This window comes from Rhinolophus ferrumequinum, chromosome 26 (genome assembly GCF_004115265.2).
Source record: "Rhinolophus ferrumequinum isolate MPI-CBG mRhiFer1 chromosome 26, mRhiFer1_v1.p, whole genome shotgun sequence".
NCBI classification, from domain to species: domain Eukaryota; kingdom Metazoa; phylum Chordata; class Mammalia; order Chiroptera; family Rhinolophidae; genus Rhinolophus; species Rhinolophus ferrumequinum.
The window spans coordinates 13333050-13356609 of record NC_046309.1 but is presented as its reverse complement, the minus strand read 5'-3'; the positions used below and the strand labels follow the sequence as shown (position 1 = coordinate 13356609).

General features: G+C 40.6%; 1 protein-coding gene across 1 annotated transcript in view; it reads left to right on the top strand.

The window, feature by feature from the left end:
* The first annotated feature begins 1659 nt into the window (after nucleotides 1-1659).
* The window catches only part of LRGUK (leucine rich repeats and guanylate kinase domain containing), a 64910-nt gene continuing 43009 nt past the window's right edge, over nucleotides 1660-23560 (top strand). The window contains exons 1-5 of the mRNA XM_033098683.1: nucleotides 1660-1950; nucleotides 8909-9016; nucleotides 13233-13314; nucleotides 16373-16473; nucleotides 20018-20099. Of these exons, the coding sequence (XP_032954574.1) occupies nucleotides 1660-1950; nucleotides 8909-9016; nucleotides 13233-13314; nucleotides 16373-16473; nucleotides 20018-20099 (664 nt within the window). The remainder of the gene's footprint in view (nucleotides 1951-8908; nucleotides 9017-13232; nucleotides 13315-16372; nucleotides 16474-20017; nucleotides 20100-23560) is intronic.

The window sequence follows — 23560 nt, the reverse complement described above, 5'->3', positions numbered from 1 at the left end:
GTTTAATATCCTGAAGAGCAATAAGTTCATAAACTTAGTGAATTGATGTCAGAATGTCTTTCTTTGTGGACTGTGAGACCCTGTTACCATCTTACTGGTTCCTTCATTAACTGATGGGTGGAATTAAATCACATGTGTTTCATTCTAGTTTTTGTATGAGCATCGTGTATTTAACTTTTTGAAAATTACCCTTTGACAGATCCTAACCGACTGCCTTAAGACACTTTTCCAAGTTTTGACATTGGCAAAACTTGCTTTGCTAGAAATGCTGATTAAGTTATTGGGGAAAAACAAAAAAAATTAAAAAAAAACATACTAGGTTTCCATTTTATATTTTCTGCCCCATTCTTCCCTATGTCAGTGAGCTGGAGCCAGGTCCTATGGGGATGAAGGTGGGGAAATAGCCCTTGGAAGAATGTCTACCCACTGGAAAAAGACATAAGCAAGTAGCAAGATGAGTCTGGCAGACAGATACTTTCACTGTGGCCTTTACATTTATGACTAGTAAGATAAGAAAGGTAATTCTGAAAGCTTTATGTCAGTTTTAATGGTCCCTAAAGCGCTGAGAAAGAATGGACGGGGTCCACAGGAGTTTTTCTCCTTCTCCCCTGACAACCATTGATAGGATCATTTTGTATTTGTAACTGCTGTCACTGAAGCATGGAGAAAAGGCCCTGTAACGCAGGAGGATGAGGGTGACTTCCCTGCAAGGATCTCTGTTGCCATCGCTATGGCAATAAGAGTTACTATAACGTTCATTCTGCTTTTCTATAGCGTGTCTGTCTACTTAGAGGAGCATAAGGCTATGGGGTTTGGGCCACATCAAATCACACTAGCCTAAAATCGTGCTTTGTAATCTTATAAGAGTATTTCATGAAACTGCAAAGAGAACCTATGCAAAAAGATAAAAATAATTACCAATGCAGGTCACTTGACTAATACAATTATTTATGGGATGCTAATAGCTTTTCAGAAGCTTTTCAGTGTCAATTTGACAGTCATTATTTCCCTCTTTGTTTGGAATGTTCGACCACTGCCAGTTTTTCTCCCCAAGGACATGGCTTACCATGGGCGGGGAGGGGAATGTAAATTCATTGCAAATCGGCCCTCAGTCGTTGTGTGGTAGTTTCTCTTTATTATCTACAATTAAGCCATCAGGTCAGGAACGGCCATGGCCTTTATTTATGCACACACTCCACTCCTAACACCGCACTCTGCGTAGAGTAAAAGTTCAGCGTTATTAGCTTTCCAACAGAGAGTACTAGAGAAACAGCTAACACTTCCAAAGTACAACTCGGGGAAAAGAGCCTTCCTGAATGAAACAGGATGTGGGGGGCAGCCGGTGACCTTAGGGTGGGATGAAAAATCTCTAAGAAGGCCTCAAGTTCGGGAGAAAACAGACAGTTGGACACAAAGAAAATAGATGCAAAGAAAAAAGATGAAAACAACAAAGACAAAGAAAAAGAAAGCCGGAATTTGAATAGACTAAGGAGAAATAAAAAGTACAGAAGACGCAGACAAAAAGGGAAAGTCGCCTGCCTGCCTGCCGAGGTGCTGACTAAGAGAGGACACGCGGAGGGGCGGAGACTACAGGCCCCAGAATCCCTGGCGGCACCTTCTCCCAGGGTTTCAGTCTCCTAGGCAACCAAGGTAAACAAGATGGCGACCTCCAGGAGCAGTTCCCAGTGGCCGAAGCGTTCCTCTCTCCAGGGAAGCTTGAGCAATTCACGACCTGGAGCTCAGTCGATGATGTTGCGCTCAGAAAAAGAGTACAGGTCTTCTTTTCCCATGGGGCAGAGACCGAAAGATCCTTACTTGAGAGCCTCCTCCTACCTGCTCCAGCAGCTCATTCACAGATATCAGGAGTCAGACGCAGACGGAGACGAGAGCCAGGGCGAGGAAGAAGTGGAATCCGAGGAGTCCTCAGAGTCAGAGATGCAGAATTTGGAGGTGTGCCTTCCCTCTCCCACCCCTCACTCCTTTCTGCAGTCTTGGGGCCCTGCTCCTTTGCTACTTCAGCAGCCGCTCCCCGACACACCCCTCACCAGGTCGCGGGTTAGCCAGCCGATTCCTTGGGCTCTTGCCTCCAGGAGTGCCTCTTCCTGACCACTCCGAGGCTCTCCCTCTTTTTCCCCCATTTCTGTTACCTAGTTTCCTCACCCCTTGTTGAAATGTTTCCACGTCGTCTTTATTTTTCATTAGCACATTTGGTTTCTTGGTCAAGTTACACAGCGTTGTTATGAAAAAATATCCGTTTGTATGGATGTTACGGCTTTGTCAGAATTAAACCTTGACAACAGTGTGAATAGGTAGAGTTCTTTGTCTGGCATCCTCTGCTCCTTTTCCCCGTGATTGTGAAGTACTCCAACACTCTCCCCCACTTTTCTAGTCCCTTCATCCTTCTTCCTCTAGGGAAAAAAAAATTGCTTGTTTGAAATAATCTGATAACTGCTTCCTCAAACATTAAGTGACTTAAAAGTTTAATATATTACTTCTGTCAGGGGCATATGATGCATTACGCAAGCAACACACACACACACACACACACACACACACACACACACACTTGCTGTGGAGTATTTTAGGATGTGGAGAATGTTCCCGACATCCCCATGTATATTGCCCGGGGTGGTGGCTTTGCCTTTCATATTAATACAAATTCTCTCTGTCCTACAGGACCTCTTCTAACCACCACCCAATTCCACTTCTTTCTTACACTTAGTGTCATCCTGGTCCCTTCTTAGCCAATTACCTGTCTTCTTGTCCCTTTCCACTTCTCATCACGTCACTCCCTTCTCTTGGCTTCTAGTATATTACTTGTTTGCTTCCAAAAACATAAATTGATTTGATTCCTTTCAATAACCTGTTAGGTTTTCCGCTTTGGCTGCTAGGAAACTCAAATCAATATTTTCAGTCGTTTTTCTTTAAACTAGGTTTTTCTCTCCCCTTTTCCCTTCCTTCATAGTACAGATTGCTTCCGATTCTTTTCAGAAGTAGATGTGATGCAGAGCAACAGAATGTTTCTAATATCCCAGCTCTGTGGTATTCTGGCTTCCCCTCTTTGCATCTTTCCCCTTTCCCTGGTCCCCTTTCTTCCTTGAGGCCAAATACGTTTCTCTTTGTTTTGCCCATTCTCTGTCACACGTGCTTTTCCTTATTCCCAGTAGTCTTATTTCTTCTTATTCTCTCCTCCCTAGCTTGCAGTGTCTTCTGTTACTCTGAGTCTACCATTAACCCCTTAACACTTTCCCCCCACTTGGGTTCCCTTGTTTTGTAATGTCCTTTTGTTCACTTTCAACATTGGGCCCATTTTGTCCACCACCACCCCACACCCCACCCCCGTTTCATCTTTCCTCTTCTACCTCCTTCTACATGGGCTAGTTACGCACTAGTTTTGCTTCAAGTCGATCTTAGGAAATTATGACTTATTTGTTCATCTTTTGTTGATTTACTTTGCCATCCTGAACAGTGACGACTGCAAACCTGTAGCATTGTTTTTACAAGTTCAAGATGTTTATATGGTTTCCACCAGCTTCTGCCCCAGAGGAATTCACAAATGAATCACCAGTTCACTTTATTACGCTAATTAATGCATGCTCATCGGTTATGGGGTTCATTAGTGCCATTGTTAATCTGTCTTGAGTATGCCAGGAACAAACCGTGGGGGGGGTTGACTTGAGCTGGTTATTATTCCTTTTTGGCTTCTAGGATATCTGTGGAAAAAGTTTATTAGTTCTTTTTCATTCTGAATAGTCATATTCATTTTGTGTTCTCACATTCTATGTTAGCTTTTTATAGTATCTCATAAGTTTCAATCTACTGAATAAACTGCAAAGTTTCAAAGGAAACATTTGGGCTTTTCTGTTCAGTGATTTCCTTTCCATGTCTTAGCCTAGTTAAGATTTATAATGCCATGATATGGTCACAATGATTACAGAGTGGCTATGATACAATTGGCCTCAGACCTCAGCAGCCCTTATGAACTTAAGGGAGGTAGCACAGACCAGTTATTCAGAATACTGCCTTGGGCTCGTGGAAAGCCTTTTGTTAGTTGTGAGATTTTAAGCAAGTTACTTCCCCTCTCTGTCTCATCTGTACTATGGGAATTATAATCATACCTATCTCACAGGAGAGTTCTGAGAATTAAATAAGATCGTATATATAAAATACTTAGCATAATCAATTATTTATACTGTTACTAATACAAATACTAACTTACATGTTTTTATCTGCTAACTACAGCCCATTAAGTGATTTAATTTAGCCTTCATTGAGCATAGGTAGGAAGCACTCTAACTACAAAAAAAAGGGGTATATACATGACTTGTGTTCATCTTTTGTTATTGGTATACATTGAGTATTACAATTTTAATACAGTTTTTTCCTTTCCTCAAATGTGTGTACATTTTTTGGCACCCTCTGTATATCGGGCAAAAGAAGTGTCTGGGCTCATTGTATGTGTCTGATGCATGAAAACCACTCTCTGCCAGTAACTGAATGTGAATAATAAGGCCTGCACATTAGACAGTTACAACCATCACGTGTAATGAGAAACTATGTGATCATTCTCAACATAGTATCTGATACCCACTCGGCTCTCAAAAATTTGTAGATGGAATACATGATAGCAACAGTAATGCTAGAAGATGATGAGAACGGGCTTGAGGACATACATGGTCCCTGCTCTCAATGTGAGTAAATCATAGCTATTCAGCATGTGAAGTATCCATATACACAGCCATCCAGGTACCGATGACAGCGGGATTGCAGGGATCGCGGAAGACATTCAGGAAAGTAGACGCTTGTCTGGGTGGAGAGGTGGCACGTGGGCAGGCCGAAGGCAGCTTTTCCAGTTATAGGTGAGAGCAGAAAAGCAGGGCCAGGTAGGGGAGGGCTCCGTGCTGTTGTGTGGACTGTGGGCTTGGGTTTCTAAACAGTGGGGAACTGCTCCGGTGGCTGAGTAGGGATTAAATCAGAGGCACAGAGATGAGTGAGACCCTAGCAATATCTAGGGGGAGAGACAAAAGCTGATTAAGGCAGCGGAAGTGGAAATGGGAAGGAGACTACAGATGAAAACATTTAAAATATCTGACATGGGACAGTCACTAATTGAATATTATTAGAAGTCTGGGCAGGCTGGTAGGAGTACAGAGTGGTCTTCTGGGGAGGGTGGGATTTGAGGCCATTAACTACGATAGGAAATGGACAGGGGCAGCTGTGTATTAAGGGGCTGGCTGTATGACTCATGTGACTCTGGAAATCGGGACGGGGCTCAGAGTAGGAGATCTGGGAATCATCAGCATTGGAGTCTGTGCCGTCAGCCAGGAATAAAACAGAAGAGAAGAGGAGGGCCAAGAATTGAACCCTGGCGTCCAGGCATTTAAGTGGAGGGCAGGTGAGGAGGACTCGGGGAAGGAAACTGGAAAGCACCGGTCAGAGAAGTAGGAGAAGAAAGGAGAGCTGTCTGACAGGGAGGCCGAGGCAAGAAAGAGTCTTGAGAACGTGGGACTAGTTTTGCTGCCAATAGGGTAAGTGGGAAGAGGCCTAAAGGAGCTCATTAGCTCTGCCTGCGGGTCTTTGGAGACCTTGGCCCTTGTGGTTTTGTGATGTGGCGGAGGCAGAAGCCTCACTGCAGGGAGTTGAAGAGTGAATGGGAGGTGAGGAAGAGGAACCAAAGGATCAGGAAGCAACTCCAGAAGAGCTCGGTTATTAAAGGAGACTACAGCTATGGTGAAGGAACAGGCAGGACCGAGGAGAGCCCTTTTAGGACCTACCTATAGAGCTGGGGAAACGACATGTTGGAGAATGACAGTGGACAGTGACCGGTTGAAATCCCAGGCAAAGGGGCGCAGAACTGATGGCTCCTGAGCAAGGTCCCTGAAGAAGCAGAGGGCGTGGGACCTGAGTGTGGAGAAGAAGGCTACCTCTGAAACCCAAGCGAGAAGCATTGGGCCAGGTGCTCAGTGTCGAGGGGGTTCACGTCTGATTGTTTCTACTTCGCCTCAAAAGTAGAAGAGAAAGGCATCTGCTGAGAGGGAGGACGACGGCGTGGAGACCCTGGACAGCTTGAGGACAGCCACGAGGATCTGACCAGCCGCAGTGGGAGGCGAAAGGCAGCTGAGGAGGAGCCAGAGACTAACAGCGCTGAAGCCCAGCTAAAAGTCGACTTTAGAATGTCACCAGGATGCATGTGTGGGGGGCCTTTTCCACCCCGCTCAGCAGTTCGGGAGGAGGAATAGATTCTTTCATTCATTCAGCCCATGTTTGAACGCCTACCATGTGCCAGACACTGAATTTCCTCCCTTCCCACTTTATGCTTCAGCTGTTTTGAACTCTTTGTAGTTCCCCCATGGGCCATGCTCAAGTTTGCCTTTCAGATTTTGTGCACATTTCCTCTTTTGCCTGTAATACCCTTCTGGCTCTCTTTTCTGACCTTTCTTCCCCTTCACTAAATAACCTCCTGCTCCCCACTAGAACTGATGGAAAAGGGGTACCCTGCTTCTAGTCGAAGCGCCCTGCTCACCTCTTTTGTAGTATTTCTCACACTCCTGAAATTGCTTATGTAACTTGTCTGGCATGTGCTTAGCGTGCTATAAAGATTTTCATCCCACGTGAATGATGAACATGACACTGTCCCTGCCTCAGCACAGTAGTTGACTGTGAACTTGATTCAGGTTTGGGTATGTATGTGGTAGTTGCAATCGGGGGAGAAGCAGTCAGAGACTTGAGGGTAGAGAGACATTGAAATTGCTCATGGGCTACCCAGCAGGGAAAGACGTAGAGACAGGAGGGGACAGACAGACTCTGAAGAAGGGAAGGATGAGCAGACTGGGGATTCTGTTGTGGTCAGAGAACAAGTTCAGTAGGTGTCGGAAAGGTTGGGGCGTAGGCAATTGCAGGATCAGAGAGGAATGGAATACCCGGGTCTGAGGTTTTTAGGGTGCAGCAGTTTAGCCTCATGACCATGTCCAGGCCATGGGAGTGAGTGGCAGAGGCTGCACAGAGATCAATTTTAAGGCGTCCAGGGTGGAGAAAGTAAAGAAACATGTGTATGCACATGTGCTTGAAGTAGTAAGAGTGTTGAATGACCATCCTTGGAGATGCTGAAGTCACCCAAGATAAAGACAGGGCTGAAAAGGTCTGAAAATAACCACAGACCCGGAGGGAAAGGCAGCTGCTGACAAATGGCAGGAACCTCAAAGGAGGTGTGAGGAGGTTGTATGGGGAGTCTTGCCTTGGGGACCTTGGCAAATGCGGACAGTGTGGCTGGTCTCCATATCAATGACGACGGTGAAAAACAGACATCTACCTACAATAAGCGGTGCAGTATCTTCCTATGTCCAAGAAATGGAGGTTGTGGCTCAGCTTAACTTCAGAGGTTTAAGTGGAAGGTTCTGGAGGGAAACCCAGCTCTATTCCTTCCCAGGCTTCATTTAAGAAATTGGAACTTTATTTAGAAAAATAAAAATCTTTCCCCCATTTTGTGAACAGGCTGATTGGTGTGGATGAATGAAAGATTAAGATGTGGAGTTTCCGACTTCTTTAATTAGTAGTAACAACTGTCATTTATTGAGAACACTTGCTGTATTCTAGACACTGGGCTAAGAGCTTTATATATACTATTTTTTTTCCATTCTCCTCAAACATTAAGAAAAGGTAATAACGTTTTTTATTTATAGACGAAGACTGTGAGGCTCAGAGAAAACTGTATCTGCCCAAAGTCGTATTTCCAAAATGGCAGACCTGGGGTTCACACCAAGCCTGCCCAGCCCTAGTGCCTTGCCACGTGAGCGGTGTTTGCTTCCCTGGGCCAGTAGAAATCTGGGGAGAAAGACAGTCTCTACACTAGCACAAGCCTACCTCCCAGCAGCCTGGGCAGCATTATTAGCTCCTGAATTAACAGAGAAGATCTGGCAAAGGGATTTTGCTGTCGCCCTGGCTAGTCATGCTGGTGTCACTGAGATGCTTACTGTATTTTGTGTCCTCATGCTGATGGAACTGCGAATGTGTTGATGGTTACGGAGTTAAAAGCGGCATGACCATAGCACTGCCCCACCTGCTATCTCTTCTGTCTGTCATGATTGGAGAAAGAGCATGTTGGGCCACTAGCCATCCCTCAGTGTCTGCAGACCAAGGGCCTGCCTCCTTATGGAAACGATTACCTTTTTAAATGTTATAAGGTATATAAATCCAGCAAAATTAGCCAATAGGAAGCAAACTGAGGACCTGTTTTCTCCAGCAAGATTACCACATTACAGAAATAATCGCCTCCACTTAGTGTAGCCACCTTTGGGGGTGTGGGCAAGCAGTCAGGCATTAGAATTGCTCTGGGGTTGGAAAGATTCAGATGTGTGTTCTGGCTCTGTCACATACTCGCTGTGTGGTTTCAAGCAAGTTAACCTCTGTAAGCCTTAGTTTCTTCATCTGTAAAATGGAGCTCAGATCACCTACTGAAGGTCGTCAGGAGGATGAAATGAGTTGATCCATTGAGAGCTCTTAGCACGTGCCTGGAAAGGAAACACACTCGATCGGTGTTAACTATCACCACTAATGCTGACGTGCCTACTGCTATGTCCTTGTGTGAATTCCACTGTGAATACTTAATACAAGTGACCACCTGAAAATTTGGTAGCAATAGAAACTTTGATTTGATAGATATTTTTCTTTAATCATACATAATATATATATATATATATATATATATATATATATATATATATATATATATATACACACACACACACACACACACCCCTTCAACACAGAATTTTCTTTGGGGCTAGTAAACTGTGGAGGGCTCAACTCCTGGATATATAATATACTAAGTAAGTGCTGGATATGACACGACGGATGTTTGTTTTGTAATGAAAGTCCTCTCTTTGTCCACTTTTCTGACATTTTTTTGCAGGAGGAATTTGATGGGGTCCTGAGAGAGGAGGTCGTGGCGGAGGCACTCTACCAATTGGGGCGTTCGGGGTCTGGGACCGAGCAGGTCTACCTCAGTCTGACTTTATCGGTGAGTAGGCCACGGTCACCATGGGTAGGACCATATCTAGTGTTTTCTCTGGTACTCATATTAATAGCTCTTGTGGCCCCAAATCTCAGAGTCTTGCATGTGATGGACACTCGTGATAAGAGTAATTTATGTAAATGTTAGATATCAAAGAGCCCTGGCCAATCCATTAATCAGCTCCTCAAATTTCATTGTTTTCATTCCCTTCACAATCTATTTCTTTCATCTTAAGTCATCTATATTATAGTAATCAATGCGTTCTTTCCAGAAGGTTGAATTTGATTCTGTAAATCCAATCAAAAACTCTTTAAGAATTTTCTCTCTGATCACTGCCAGGACAAAAATTTATGTCTGAATCCAAGGGAACAAAAGATTTTGGTATCGACTCCGGTCAACCCCCACCAAGTCTGTCAAGAAATAAGGAGCTTTGAGCTATCTCTCACTTTCCAAAAGATACCTATTATTAATGGAAAAAAAAGTATTATTATTCATAGTGTCGCACAGAATCTTGGCTCCAATTTTATCAAAAGAGAGGCTTGTAAGAGCAGAATACTCAGCTTCTTTTTCCTATTTTGTTTCTCTATAGTCCTAGAAAAACAATTTAACTCTTTTTGCTTCCTTATATTGTAAAGCATTTAACTGTCCTTGGAGATCCACCGAGTAAATGCAGATATATAGGTGAAAAAAAAGCACACAAAAATTTTGCTATAGCACCATAATTTGACTCAAGTGTATAAAATTGACAGCAAGGCTGTTCTGTCATGGATTTGAACGAGTAAACTATCTAAGAAATGTTAAGGTCTTTTCTCCCATGCTGGTTCCATGCCATGTGCTTTGAGGACAGCATATTAAAGCTCTAATCTTTTACTATTTTCACTGTATAACATTTTACAGATGACTCAGCCTGTCAGGCAATAACATACAGGGAGCACCCTGTGTGAATTGCACTACATTAGACGTTGGAATGGTAGATAATTCCAACCGTCAACACCTCCCAACACAAGACCCTTTTAATCGAGTCTGCTTATGTACGTAATGCTATGCCTTAAATTAATCTACAAAATAAAAAAGCAATTTTTTAAATCTTATTTCAGCTAGATGGTCTGAAGGTTAACTTATTTTGCCACTGACCTCCTTACATTTGAGATATTACGCGTTAAATTACTTCTCCTCCATAACCTGTCTTACTGGATACACTTTCTTAGGGTTGCCTGATTTCCTGATTTTTTCCCCCCCTTATATCTTAGTTATGTTACACGTTGTTTATTTACTTTCTCTTTTTACTTGTGTACGTATCTTCTCTCCTGCCAAAGTCATAAGTTTCATAAGGGCACACTATGGCTCTGTTTCATTATTGTATTTCTCACCATGCCCCGCACAATGCTTTATGCATAGTAGGTGTTCAGTATTTATTACTGTGCCAACGGCCTTCATTAAACACTCTTATCGTTGTTATATTTGAGAACTTGCTTATAATGACATTTCATTGGTTGGCTTTTCTGATTCTGACATCATAACATAAACCCTTGATAGGAGTCTTTGTTCCAACCTGTCTTTTATTTTTTTAATTAATTAATACATTTTTTATTATTAGCTTCAGGTGTAAAAACAACATAGTGATTAGACATGTACACACCTCACAAAGTCCCAATAAGTCTACTACCCATCTGACACCATACACAGGTATTGCAATACCATTGATTATATTCCCTATACTGTACTTTATATTCTGTGACTGTGTATTTTTTAAATTATAGTTGACATTCAATATTATTTTATATTAGTTTCAGGTATACAGCTTAGTGGTTAGGCATTTATATAATTTATGAAGTGGTTTCCCCATAAGTCTAGTACCCATCTGACAGCATACATAATTTTTACAATATTGTTGACTACATTCCCCATACTGTATTTCACATCCCTGTGACTATTTTGTGATTACCAATGTGTACTTCCTAATCTCTTCACATTTCCCCCACCCCCCCAACCCTCCTCCCATCTAGCAACCATCAGTTTGTTCTCTGCATCTATGAGTCTATTTCTGCTTCCTTCATTTATTCTGTTCTTTAAATTCCACATGTAAGTGAGACCGTACGGTATTTGTCTTTCTCAGCCTGACTTAACTATATTACACTTAGCGTAATACCTTCTAGGTCCATCCATGTTGTTGCAAATGGGAAGATTTCATTCTTTTTTTATGGCAGAGTAATACTTCATCGTATATATGTACCCACATTTCTTTATCCAATCATCTATTGATGGACATATCAGTTGTTTCCATATCTTAGCTATTATAAATAGCACTGCAGTAAACTTAGGGGTGCATATATCTTTTCGAATCAGTGTTTTGGATTTTTTTAGATAAATACCCAGATGTGGAATTGCTGGGTCATAAGGTAGTTCTGCTTTTAATTTTTTTGAGGAAACTCCATACTGTTTTCCATAGTGGCTGCACCAATTTGTAATCCCACCAACAGTGCACGAGGGTTCCCTTTTGTCCGCATTCTTGCCAACATTTGTTGTTTCTTGATTTATTGATGATGGCCAGAATGACAGGTGTGAGGTGATATCTCATATGGTTTTTATTTCTATTTCTCTGCTGATTAGTGACATTGAGCATTTTTTCATATGTCTATTGGCCACCTGTGTATCCTCTTTGGAGAAATGTCTATTCAGGTCCTCTGCCCATTTTTAAATTGCATTGTTTGTTTTTTTAGTGTTGAGTTATATGAGTTTTTATAAATTTTGCATATTAACTCCTTATCAATGTGTCATTCATTGGCAAATATCTTCTCCCATTTTGTAGGATGTCTTTTCATTTTGTTGATGGTTTCCTTTGCTGTGCAAAAACTTTTTAGTGTGAGGTAGTCCCATTTATTTATTTTTTCTTTTGTTTCCCTTGCCCAAGGAGATATATCAATAAAAATATTGCTAAGGGTAATACCTGAGAATTTACTTGCTATATTTTCTTCTAGGAGTTTTATGGTTTCAGGTCTTACATTTAAGTCTTTAATCCATTTTGAAGAAAGAAATTAAAGAACAAATAAATGGAAACATACACCATGCTCATGAATAGGAAGAATTAATATAGTTAAAATGTCCATACTACCCAAAGCCATCTATAGATTCAGTGCAATCCCTATCAAAATACCACTGGCTTTTTTCACAGAACTAGAACAAATAATCCTAAAATTTATACGGAACCATAAAAGACCCCAAATAGCCATGGCAATTCTGATATCATGGTACCTGATATCAAATAGTGTAACTACATGGCTATAGTAATCAAAACAGCGTGGTATTGGCATAAAAACAGACGAATAGATCAATGGAACAGAATAGAGAGCCCAGAAATAAATCCATGCCTATATGGTCATTTAATCTACGACAAAGGAAGCAAGAATTTACACTGGGATAAAGACAGTCTATTCTGGGAAAAGTGGACAGATAACATGCAAAACGATGAAACTGGACCACCTTCTTAGGCCATAGACAAGAATAAACCATCCAACCCTTCTTGAGGTTCACTAGAAACAAGATTTCATAGAAAGAATCTTGGACAAGGATTCAGGAGACTTGGTTCTGCTTCTCTATCACTAACTTGCTGTGTGATTTTAGGCAATGTACATACCTCTCTGTCCCTCATATTTCTCATCTCTAAATTGGAAATAATCGGCCCTGGGGATCTCACACCTTTGTTTGATCAGATGAGATTATTGCAGGAGAGATTTAAAAATGAACCTTGGGAAAATGTAGGTGGTGGTTTTATTAATGCTCTCCCGATTGGGTGTGAACTCTCTTTAACATTTCATCTAAATTCCAGGCATTAGCTTTTTCTTTTCCTCTACTAGGTAAAGGCTTTGGCTTTATTACTGTTACTTGGGTTTTTTTGTTTGTTTGTTTTAAATGTAAAACTGCACTGAAGGTCTTCATGACAGTGCTTTAATTTGCCTTTTCACATGTATTGTTCTTGCTAACACCACTAATTTCCTAAGCTATTATTGTTTTTTCAGAGGAATGCCTTTTTTAATGGGACATACAGTCTGTTTTGAGATCCTGCTAGTAGTAATCTTCAGATTTTGTCCTCTCACTTCTACTCTACTTTTGAATCAAGAAATTCTGGGTTTCTTCTGTCAACTGTTATTTCCAGATGTTGCCAGAAGGCCAAGGACTAACCTGTTAAAGCAACATTAAAGTCTTGTACCTTTTGTCTTCTCAGGGTTGTGATCTAATTGACGTTAGCATTCTCTGTGGATATGTTCACCTACAGAAGTTGGATCTCTCAGTAAATAAAATTGAAGGTATGTAATTGTCATTCTTGTAAATTGATGGCTCACTGACTCATTTCAAAATTTCAGCTTTGCAGTATTACTGTAATATAGTTGAATACTACCAAACTTGACATGCGTGCTATTGTGGATCAATTTACATATCGATCCTCCGCTTTCCAATGGAAAAAAGGCGCCGATAACTGATGACTAAAGCAAAAGTCAAACTCAGCAAACATGCTGTATTGTGTTATGGCCCAAAGGCACTTGATGCTATTGAAAAGTGTCACATGGAATGTTTGCTTTTGTCCTGTTAAGAGATGGATCATTACTTCTTTCATACTTCCTGACTATTTGATGACTCCCTTTTCTTTCCCTCTGTTAGTTTATTCAGTGTAGATGAATTCGTTTTCATTTTTTTTCCTTTAGTGGACTCTTTTCTTTATTTTGCATTTGTATCAACATTTTAATCCTGCCCAGCTACTTCTCTTCTTATTTGAGCACCAAAGATTCACAGATTCATTTTTGCCTCTCCTTTTGCTGCCGCCGTATATTTAGTTGAGTCTTTAAACTCTAACTTTGCCATTTGTAATTCTGTATACTCTATTTGTTGTGACATCTAGCTCACATTACATGAAATTAGTCACATTTTCATCAAAGCTTGATCCTTGTTTCTAATTTTCTGATCTTATTTGAAGTTAAAGTGCACAATTTCTCTTCTTTAGACTTCTAGGGAAGGAAGCAAATCCTTATTTCTACCCCGCTCTCCTCACTGATAATCTTTTCTGTGGTCTGTCTTTTTTATGACAATTACATGTTGCTGATATGGTCCTCTCTGTCTCATTTTAACTCCCCCCCATAAGACTGCAGTAATTAAAATCTTTCATTTCAATGGCTATGAAATAGCCTCGCATATTCTTAAAATGCTATTATTTTGAAAGAATATTTTTTCCTAGTTTTATAAAACTCTTATTATGAAAAATTACAAACGTGCACAAATAGAGAGACTATTGTAGTGAACATTCAGGTTCAACCATTGTCAGCCCACGGTCTCACTTGTTCCATCTATACCTCCCTGCTCCCCTCCCCAGGGTTATTTTAAAGCAAATCCCGGATATCATATCATCGGAAAGACGTGTTTAGTGTTACTGGCAGGAGCTCTCCCCACACCCCACCCCTCCAAGGTTGGTTTCATTTACTGGATGAGGAATTGCAGAGCAGTGGGAGGCTTCGAGTATGCTATGCTAGAAGAGGAAACAGATGTGGCTCCATACTCTTATCCCTTGTGGAGTCCACAGTGGCGAATGAATCTTTCCTCTTCAGATCAGCCTTCTTTAATCTTGTATGGCCCATTTTATTAACTCATCAAGTGTTTGAGAACCTACCGTGTGTAAGGTATAGTATATATTCCTGTTTGTGAAAACAACTTTATTGATGACCAGATATATAGGCCAGAGCTCACTTTGCATCAGAATCACCTGGATGTGTGTGGGGGGAGGAGATGGCTGTGCCCCAACCCTCAGAGTTTCTGTGTCGCAGATCTGGGGTGGGAATTGAGAATTTGCATTTCTAGTTAGTTCCTGGGAGAAGCTGATGCTACGAGGCCTGGACCACACTTTGAGAACCAGGGATGTAGACGTGAGGTGCTCCTGCCATCTGGTGGACATGGCGGTCACTACACCAAATAGGGAATGAACGGGTCTGCCAGCGTTAGAAGCCCGGCCGCCCAGACCATGGATTTTTTTCTGTCAGTGATTCAAGGGCACTGGCCGTCTACAAAGTATGAAATGTACTTGCCATCTCTTTATCGCCGTGTAAGTGGTAACTGCTGCTTCTGCTTCAAGGCAGAACTCCGTGCGATAGCCCTTACCTGCCCACAGAAAGATCAGTTCTTGGGAGCTGGGGAGAGGGGCCAGGGGCATTTCATAGAGTTGAGAGCACTGCTGACAGACTCGGAGCTGAGCTCAGAATGGACAAATAGGCAACACTTGGAAAGCAGTGACCGTTTCTCCTTGGGTTTCCCCTCACAGGCAGCCTTCCTTGATTCGCTTATGAACTCCCATCAAAGTGTGGATGTTTCCATGTATTGTCCCTCCTAGAACACTTTCATTCAAAAAGACAGGCTAAAGAAGGGTGTGGTTTAGACCAGCGAAATGAAGTAGAAATTGGTGGCGATCTTCTGGCTTCAGAACCAGTAACCGCTGGTTCTAGGATGTAGAGTGAGAAGAGAGAGAGATGTTATTGTTACCATTTTCAGGTGGAGAAACAAATGGCTGGTACAGACAGGGTAGTGAATCCTTGTCATGCAATTCTCCCTGAGCCTTTTTCTTCCTCATCCTCCCGTCCCGAAGTGCTTCTGCTGTAAAGTGACGCGGAGAGACAAGATAATAGTTCGCCATTTTTATGTTTTACATGTAATTTCATTAGGGGTGAATATTAGCACTGTAGTCCTTTGTATTCAAGAGCCAGAATATTTGCTTGGGATAACATGTAAAACTCAGACATACATTTGCACCAATCCGGAGTCAAAGTAAAATAAGAGCAGTAATTTAAATCGCTTCAAATATTAATAGTTAATGAGATTTAGGATTGAGTCCAACTAAAAGAAAATTAAATTTATAGCAGAGAAACTTCTCTAATTGTGGCATTTTCAGTCCTTTTGAAAAGACCTAATTCAGTTATTTAAGGGCTAATTATCGAGAGGATTATCTAAAGCTTTAGTTTCTTGTCCTTTCCTCCAGGGCTGGCAGTTTTGGAAGCATTTGACTGTTAGCAGCTTGTGGGAGAGTGAGCTGGGAAAGCGAGCAGGCCTCCGTGACCTGTTGGCCTTCCTGGAAAGAGGGGACAGAAGAGGTGGGGAGGCCTGGGGGAGAAGGTTCAACTATTGGCTCGTGGAGACTTTTCCACACTGTGTGTGTGTGTGTGTGTGTGCGCATTTCACACACTATTCCTTTCACTCCTCTGGTATAATTAAGATGTGCTTGCCTCCGGCATAATTAAAAAATGTTCCGATGTAACATATGCTGTTTTTAATGACTTTAATTTTTATTTTATTGGCTGACCTTATTCTGTATTTATTTTTCCCCCCCAGATTTGTCTTGCGTGAGCTCTATGCCTTATCTTCTAGAACTTAATGCTTCTCAAAATAAACTGACTACATTCTTCCATTTCAAGCCACCCCAAAATCTCAAGGTAAATCAATATGCCAATTATATACGTTAACTGGTTTGCTAAGTACATCAATAGGCAAAACAGCACTAAAATAGAAAAATTCAGAGAGAATAAAGATGGAGGTTTCACTAGTGGTAAGTGTCTCGTTTTCGAAAATGGAGATGGTCTGTTAGCGGATAATCTTTGTTAGGAAGCTGCTAAAACCTAGTGTTCAAACCTGAGAACTAACTTCCATCTGTTCTCTCTCCCTCATTTAAATGCTAGTTATTATTTGTATGTTGTTATTATAGCAGGACAATTTTATACCTGGGAAAATCTGTAAAAATTTCCTGGGGGCTCCAACTTTGCCCGCCTTCATGACGCACCCTTTACTTTGTTAGAAAGCCAAGACCTCAGATCTTCATTCTTGCCTCTCTGCACCCGCGTTTTGCGTTTCAGGGGCAGAATAAAACTCTGCAGTGTGGTTGGTGGAGCAGATTACTCTGCTGTCAAGCGCCGTGTCTTGTGCTTTAATGTGCCCAGAAATCACCCGGGGTTCTTGTGGAAATGACATCCTGACCCTGTCGGTCTGGGCTGGGGCTTGGGACTGGGGTTTTGAACAACCTTCCTGGGGATGCTGTGGTTGGGGGTCCATGGACCACTGAAGCAGAGACGTCATGCAGTAGTGGTTCCCAAACTTGTCTGCGCCCTGCAATCACCTGTGGAGTTTTAAAAACCACTGAGGCCAGGAGCCCACTGCCAGAGACCCTCGTGGTCCAAGATAATGATAGGCTTTGGCATTTTTCAAAGAACCCCAGGGTGGCTGTAATGTGCTGACAGTTTTGGGAAACAGTGCTACAGAATGTTCTTCTCTTGGACTCACATATTTAATCTAAAAGGTACTTGTAGGAATGGACATCAGCTATTGCCTTTTATTAGCTGATATTATTTTATTTACAAACCAAATTAATTTAGATCCAATGTATTCTGCCGGTGTTTGCACAAACATAGAGTCAAGAATCTGACATCCCTCATAGTGCCAATGAGACACCCTTCTTAATTTTTCTTCTGTTGTTTCACGTCTCTCCATTTTTATCAGTAGTGGGTATTTTTCCCCCTTTGAAATTATAGTTGTTGCCAGGGTGACATTGTTTTTGTCCGGGTAAGCTGTACAAGGTGCCTGTGTGGGGACGCATGGTCTTCAGCTTATCAGGAATTGTATTTGCAGAGCTGTTTCCATTCTCTCTCCTTTGCTTTCGAATTCTGCTTTGCCCTAAGCCCCAGGGAAACCAGTCACAGCAACGGCGTGACCTCTTCCCTGGGAAAAACTTCCTTGGAGTTTCTTTCATTCACACCCTTATCTCACGCTCTCTCAAAAGGATGCCACAAATGAACAGGAACATATCAGGTACCCCACCTTTTTTTAAGAGCAGTTTTAGGTTCACAGCACAATTGAGAGGAAGGCATAAAGATTTCCCATATTCCTCCTGCCCCCGCACACGCACAGCTTCTGCAGGATCAACATACCCACCAGAGAGGTCCATTTGTTACAACGGATGAACTCACACTGACGTCACTGTCACCCAAAGTCCATAGTTTACGTTAGGGTTCCCTCTTAGTGCTGTACATACTAGGAGTTTGCACAAACCTATCATGACATCTGTCCAACATTATGGCAGACACTCCATCTTTAAGGTCTGAGAGTTAAGAGCAAATATGCAGTAACTTTAGAGAAGGGTGTGCCTGGTGCCAGCCCGCCCCCGTGAGGGGCTAGGAGAACTCCGTGGGAACCTCGGCAGGGAATGATTGAGGCTACCTGGTATTTCCAGCTCATTACCTTATGTGCATTACCTAATCCTCCCAGCAAAGCTGTGAGGCAGCTGGAATGGTCCCATTTTACAGGAAGTACAGGAAGGTTAAGTGGCTCATCTTTACTGCGAGGTAACAGGGCTGGGATTGAACCTGATGTCTGAGACCAAAAGCCCACGTCTTCCCAGGAAATCAGGCTGATGTATAGTATCGCACCTCATGGGAAGCTCTGCTTCCTTTTTATTTATGACCTATGAGCCTTGTGCCACAAACCAGAGAGAACATGTTTTCCCTAAAGAGCAGGAGCTTGTAATTCCACTCTCTTTGTATTTCCTAGTAGCTTTTGCTCCTAGTAGGTGAAGAGGGTTCGTTTGATTTGACAGGTTCTTCCTACTAACTCTGGGATCCAGTGGAACTCCCAGGGGGAGTCAGAGCAATGTCACAACCCTTTTAAGGTCTGTCAACAAACGTAATAGGTGCATGGGGGACATAGTATTGGCACATAGTCCTGACAGGGGTATAGTTGGATAGGTATCAGAATGGCACTTGCTATGGCACAGGAATGAAAGGTGATGATGAAAAAGTGCCAATTATAGGTAAGCTCAGATAATTCTAAGTTTATTTCTAGGCTATCATTATTATATAGAAGAAAAAACTGAACACGAAACTCCATTTATATCATGCCATACTGACTTCTTATTTCAGTCATGAGATGCATTTTACATAGTTGCAGTTTCTATATGCATTAAGTTTTGTGTTCTGATTTCTTTTTTCCTTAACAGTGTTTGCACATTTCTATTTCTTCATGTGGTTCACACACTTGTATTTTACTGACGTTGTACATAGTGTCATTGCTATATTATAATCAATCTAAGCAGTTTTCTACCTTGGCACTTCAGTTGTTTCCATTTTTAGAATTCAGTATTTAAAGTTTTTAGTATTTTAAGTATTTAGTATTTAATGCATTGATAAAATAAGGTTAGTACTTTTGAGGGGTGGAATCACTACTTTAAAAGGTACAAGAAGATAAGAATAGTGCTTCTTATATAATTGCTTGATAGTTTTGCAGAAAATAACCAGCAAATTATCAATGCAGTGTTTCAAAAAGTTGAGATTTTCATTGCTTTTTCTAAAAATTATTTTTGTCTGTCCTTTGCCAGTAGGTAGATAATTAAATGAAGTTATTTAACGCTGTATTTCTTTAGTCTCATGTTTTTGACTAGGAACAACAGATGCTGCTGAAAATGCTTCCCCAAAATCGTCCATTTTGAGAAAGGGTGTTAAGTGGAAGAGATATGGCCTGAGGGATGCGTGAGAAAGACTTTTCTGGCATTTAGGGCGTGACATCGGAGAATCTATTGAGACAGAAATAGAAAAGAGAAACAAAATATGCATATAAACTAAGTTTACCAGACATTAGAGAATCTGGAAGAAATGGTGGTAACTAATGGTGAAATTGAGGTAAATCCTGAAGGAAGATCAAGCAAGTTTAAAACAAATGCTGAAATGGAGAAGGTAGCTGCAGGGATTGAGTGTGTAGGTCGTGGGCATGTCTTCTCTGACCACAAGGAAGGGGGTCTTCTTCACAGGGTCTCTCAAAGTGGACAGACAGTATCTCAGAAAGTGATAAAATATAGGTAAATATTTTAGACGTAGTGAGTTTTCAATAATGAATTCTAACTCTACACCAGAAACGCATTCTTCTTGTGCATTTAATTATTGTGGTTATAATGAATGAAAAATAAAGAATGACATATCGTTCTCCTTTTCTCACCAGAAGGTGGATTTTTCCTGCAACCAAATTTCTAAAATGTGTGATTTGTCGTCATACAAGGCTCTCACTAAACTAATTTTGGACAGTATCCTTTGAGTAAAGGGGAAAATTTGGTTAGTAGACCCGTTAGTAAATGTGTACCAGATGACATGAAATAGTACCAGATAAGCTATTTTCTAGAGATGCGTGACTCATTTAAATGATTAAGAATTGATATTCATAAAACGAGGAAAGATACTGTGTTTACCAAGGAATAAGACTGTAAGTCAAAGCTTACCAAGAGCGTCTTACACCTGAAAAGCTAAGTAAGACAGTCATTCTGATAAACATAGCCTTATTTTTAATTCTTTTGAGAATGAAATAAGAAGTTCTGTTTTAAACGGACTACTTTCTTCAAATAAACTTATACCCTGTTTCTATATAAATTCAGGATTTGAAAATCCAGATGTGGCCATGAGGACAATTAGTGATTACTTATTTTACAAAAGAATTTGTACTAAGCCCCCTTTAAATAGCAAGGTTCTCTAGTGTGTTTAAAATATGCTTTCATTAAAAAAAACACAAACAAACAAAAAAGCTTCATTTGCATCCAACTTCAGATCCATTGGATGACTCAGGCTCCCGGGCAAACAGAGCACCTGCTCTCAAGTAGGCATGCTCCAGCTTCTAGAGCTTAAGGGGTTAATTGGGGTCCTGTGAGTTTAATGAGCTTGAGTCTCTTCTTTACACCTGAGACTGAAGTTCTCAGGGTGGTAAGGGAGCAGTGCCTTCTCTTTCTCGGTAAGTATCTTCCTTCCCACCTGAGGATTTGCAGGGCAGTGGAGAAAGGGTTGACTGCCCCTGGGACCTCATTCCAGGTGTCAGCAGCTGGCACACACCCCATTTGTAATAAGGCTGAGATGTGGGGAGAATGGAAGGTACGTTTTCTTGAAGACACACGTTGTAAAAAGAAAAAACAAACAAAAAAACCCCCTTTATTTGCACGTGATGATAAGCTTAGAACATAGCGTCACACCCTTTAAAACTTGTGTGTGAACGTGAACAAGTAGTGTACAAAATTTAAGAAATCTCAAAATATCAAGAATTGGAGAACATGTAAATCAAGGGGAACTCTTTTTGTCTTGCTTACGGGTATGTAATTTGTTCAACCACTTTAGCAAACAGTGTTATCCAATCTTGAAAAGTTGAACATGCAAATTCCCTATGACCTAGCATTTTCATTTTTATTATGGAAAGTTTAGCATATGTATACCTGGAGGCTTGTGTAAGAATTAAGAACGCTCATAGTAGCATTGCCTATAATAGCAAAACATGGGAACAGCCCAAATGTCGTGTTTCCCCAAAAATAAGACCTAGCCAGACCATCAGCTCTAATGCGTCTTTTGGAGCAAAAATTAATATAAGACCTGGTATCATAGTATATTATTATAATTATATTATATTATATTATATTATATTATATTATATTATATTATATTATATAAGACCCAGTCTTATATTACAGTAAAATAAGACCCGGTATTATGTTATATTAAGTTACGTTATGTTATATTATATTATATATATTATATTATATAAGACCCGGTCTTATATTATAGTAAAATAAGACCTGGTCTTATATTAATTTTTGCTCCAAAAGATGCATTCGAGCTGATTGTCCGGCTCGGTCTTATTTTCAGAGAAACAGGTGCTTACTGATAAAACGTAAATTATGGTACACTCACGTAACAGCATATCATACAGTAGTGAAAATGAGTGAAATATATTTCCATGCAGCAATAAGGAGGGATCTTAATAAACTTAATATAATTTAGGTATAAAACCAGTGTGGAAAGAGAAAAGCAAATAGACGATTCCGCATAGTGGTTACCTCCGAGAGGTGACACCAGGATATCACAGCAGAGGTGTGCAGAGACAGATAGAAGTGATTGCTGCTGGTGGTTTCAAGAGTCTTCACTATATTTTTCAAAGTAGATAAAAAGCAGGTCATGTGTGTCAAATGATGTACCTGTGTCCATTAAAAAATTTAAAAGTCTGAAAATTAGAAATACATTTCTTTGTAAGCAATGATTTACCAAACTTCAAACTTCAGCGGTGTCAGAATCCCCTGGAGGACTTGTTAAAACACCTATTGCTGGCCCTCTTCCTCAGAGTTCTGATTGAGTAGGTCTGGGGTGGTACCAGGCATTTTTCACAAGTTCCCAGGTAATACTGATGTTGCTGGGACCGTACTTTGAGATCCTCAGCTCTAAGCTAATCAGTCCTCTCTATTATAATTTGCAAGCCATGCTTTCCTAATTTGATACACTCCACTTGGCCTTTTTTTCTTCAATATATTGGAGTGACAATGGTTAGTAAAGTTATATAGGTTTCAGATGTACAATTCTGTAATATGTCATCTATATGTCACATTGTGTGTTCACCACCCAGAGTCAGTTCTCCTTCCATCACCATATATTTGATCCCCTTTACCCTCATCTACCACCTGCGTTCCCCCTTTACCCTCTGATAACCACTAAACTGTTCTCTGTGTCTATGAGTTTTTGTTTATTTGTTTGTCTTGTTCCTTTGTTGCTTTCAATTTTATATCCCACATATGAGTGAAGTCATATGGTTCTCTAATTCTTCTGTCTGACTTATTTCGCTTAGTATAATAACCTCAAAATCCATCCATATTGTCGCAAATGGCACGATTTCATCTTTTCTTATGGCAGAAAAGTATTCCATTGTGTACATATACCACATCTTCTTTATCCAGTCATCTATCGAAGGACACTTTGGTTGTTCCCATGTCTTGGCGACCGTAAATACTGCTGCAATGAACATCAGAGTACATATATCTTTATGGATAGATGTTTTCAGATTTTGGGGGTATATACCCAGGACAGGGATTGCTGGGTCAATGGTAATTCTTAATTTTTTGAGGAACCTCCACACTGCCTTCCATAGCGGCTGCACCAGTCTGCATTCCCACCAACAGTGCATGAGGGTTCCTTTTTTGAATGCTTCAGAAATTTGACAGTTATCTTTTTAATATTCTTTATATTTGTTCAAGCTTTCCTTAGAGGGCGTACGTGATTTTTCTACTTGAGAAAAAAAAGTGCACTTTTCTTTAAAATAAAGTGAAACAAAAGATAATTATCAATATAAAAAACAAAACAGAACAATTAAATAAAAACAAATTAGTTAATCAAGCTAGTAATACTGACATCGTGAGTTGTAGATTATATTAATACCCCAGAATGAATTAACTATACCAACTTTATAGTTTATTTCACTATGCTCTTTTGTTCTTCCATGTGTGGATAACTGATAATTAATTGATAATTATCCTAAGTTGCAAGATGATAAATTTAGCCAAGGGTATGTAAATTTATTTAATCTTGAGAAAGGATGCATTCTTATCTGTAAATACTGACGGGTTGTTCATTGGAATTTATTTTAGTATTATAGAATCATGGAATTAAAAACAGTGATTCATAGATTTTTTTAAATCCAGGCAGGACTTTAGAGATATCCCACTGCTGTTATTTTATGGAAGAGGAG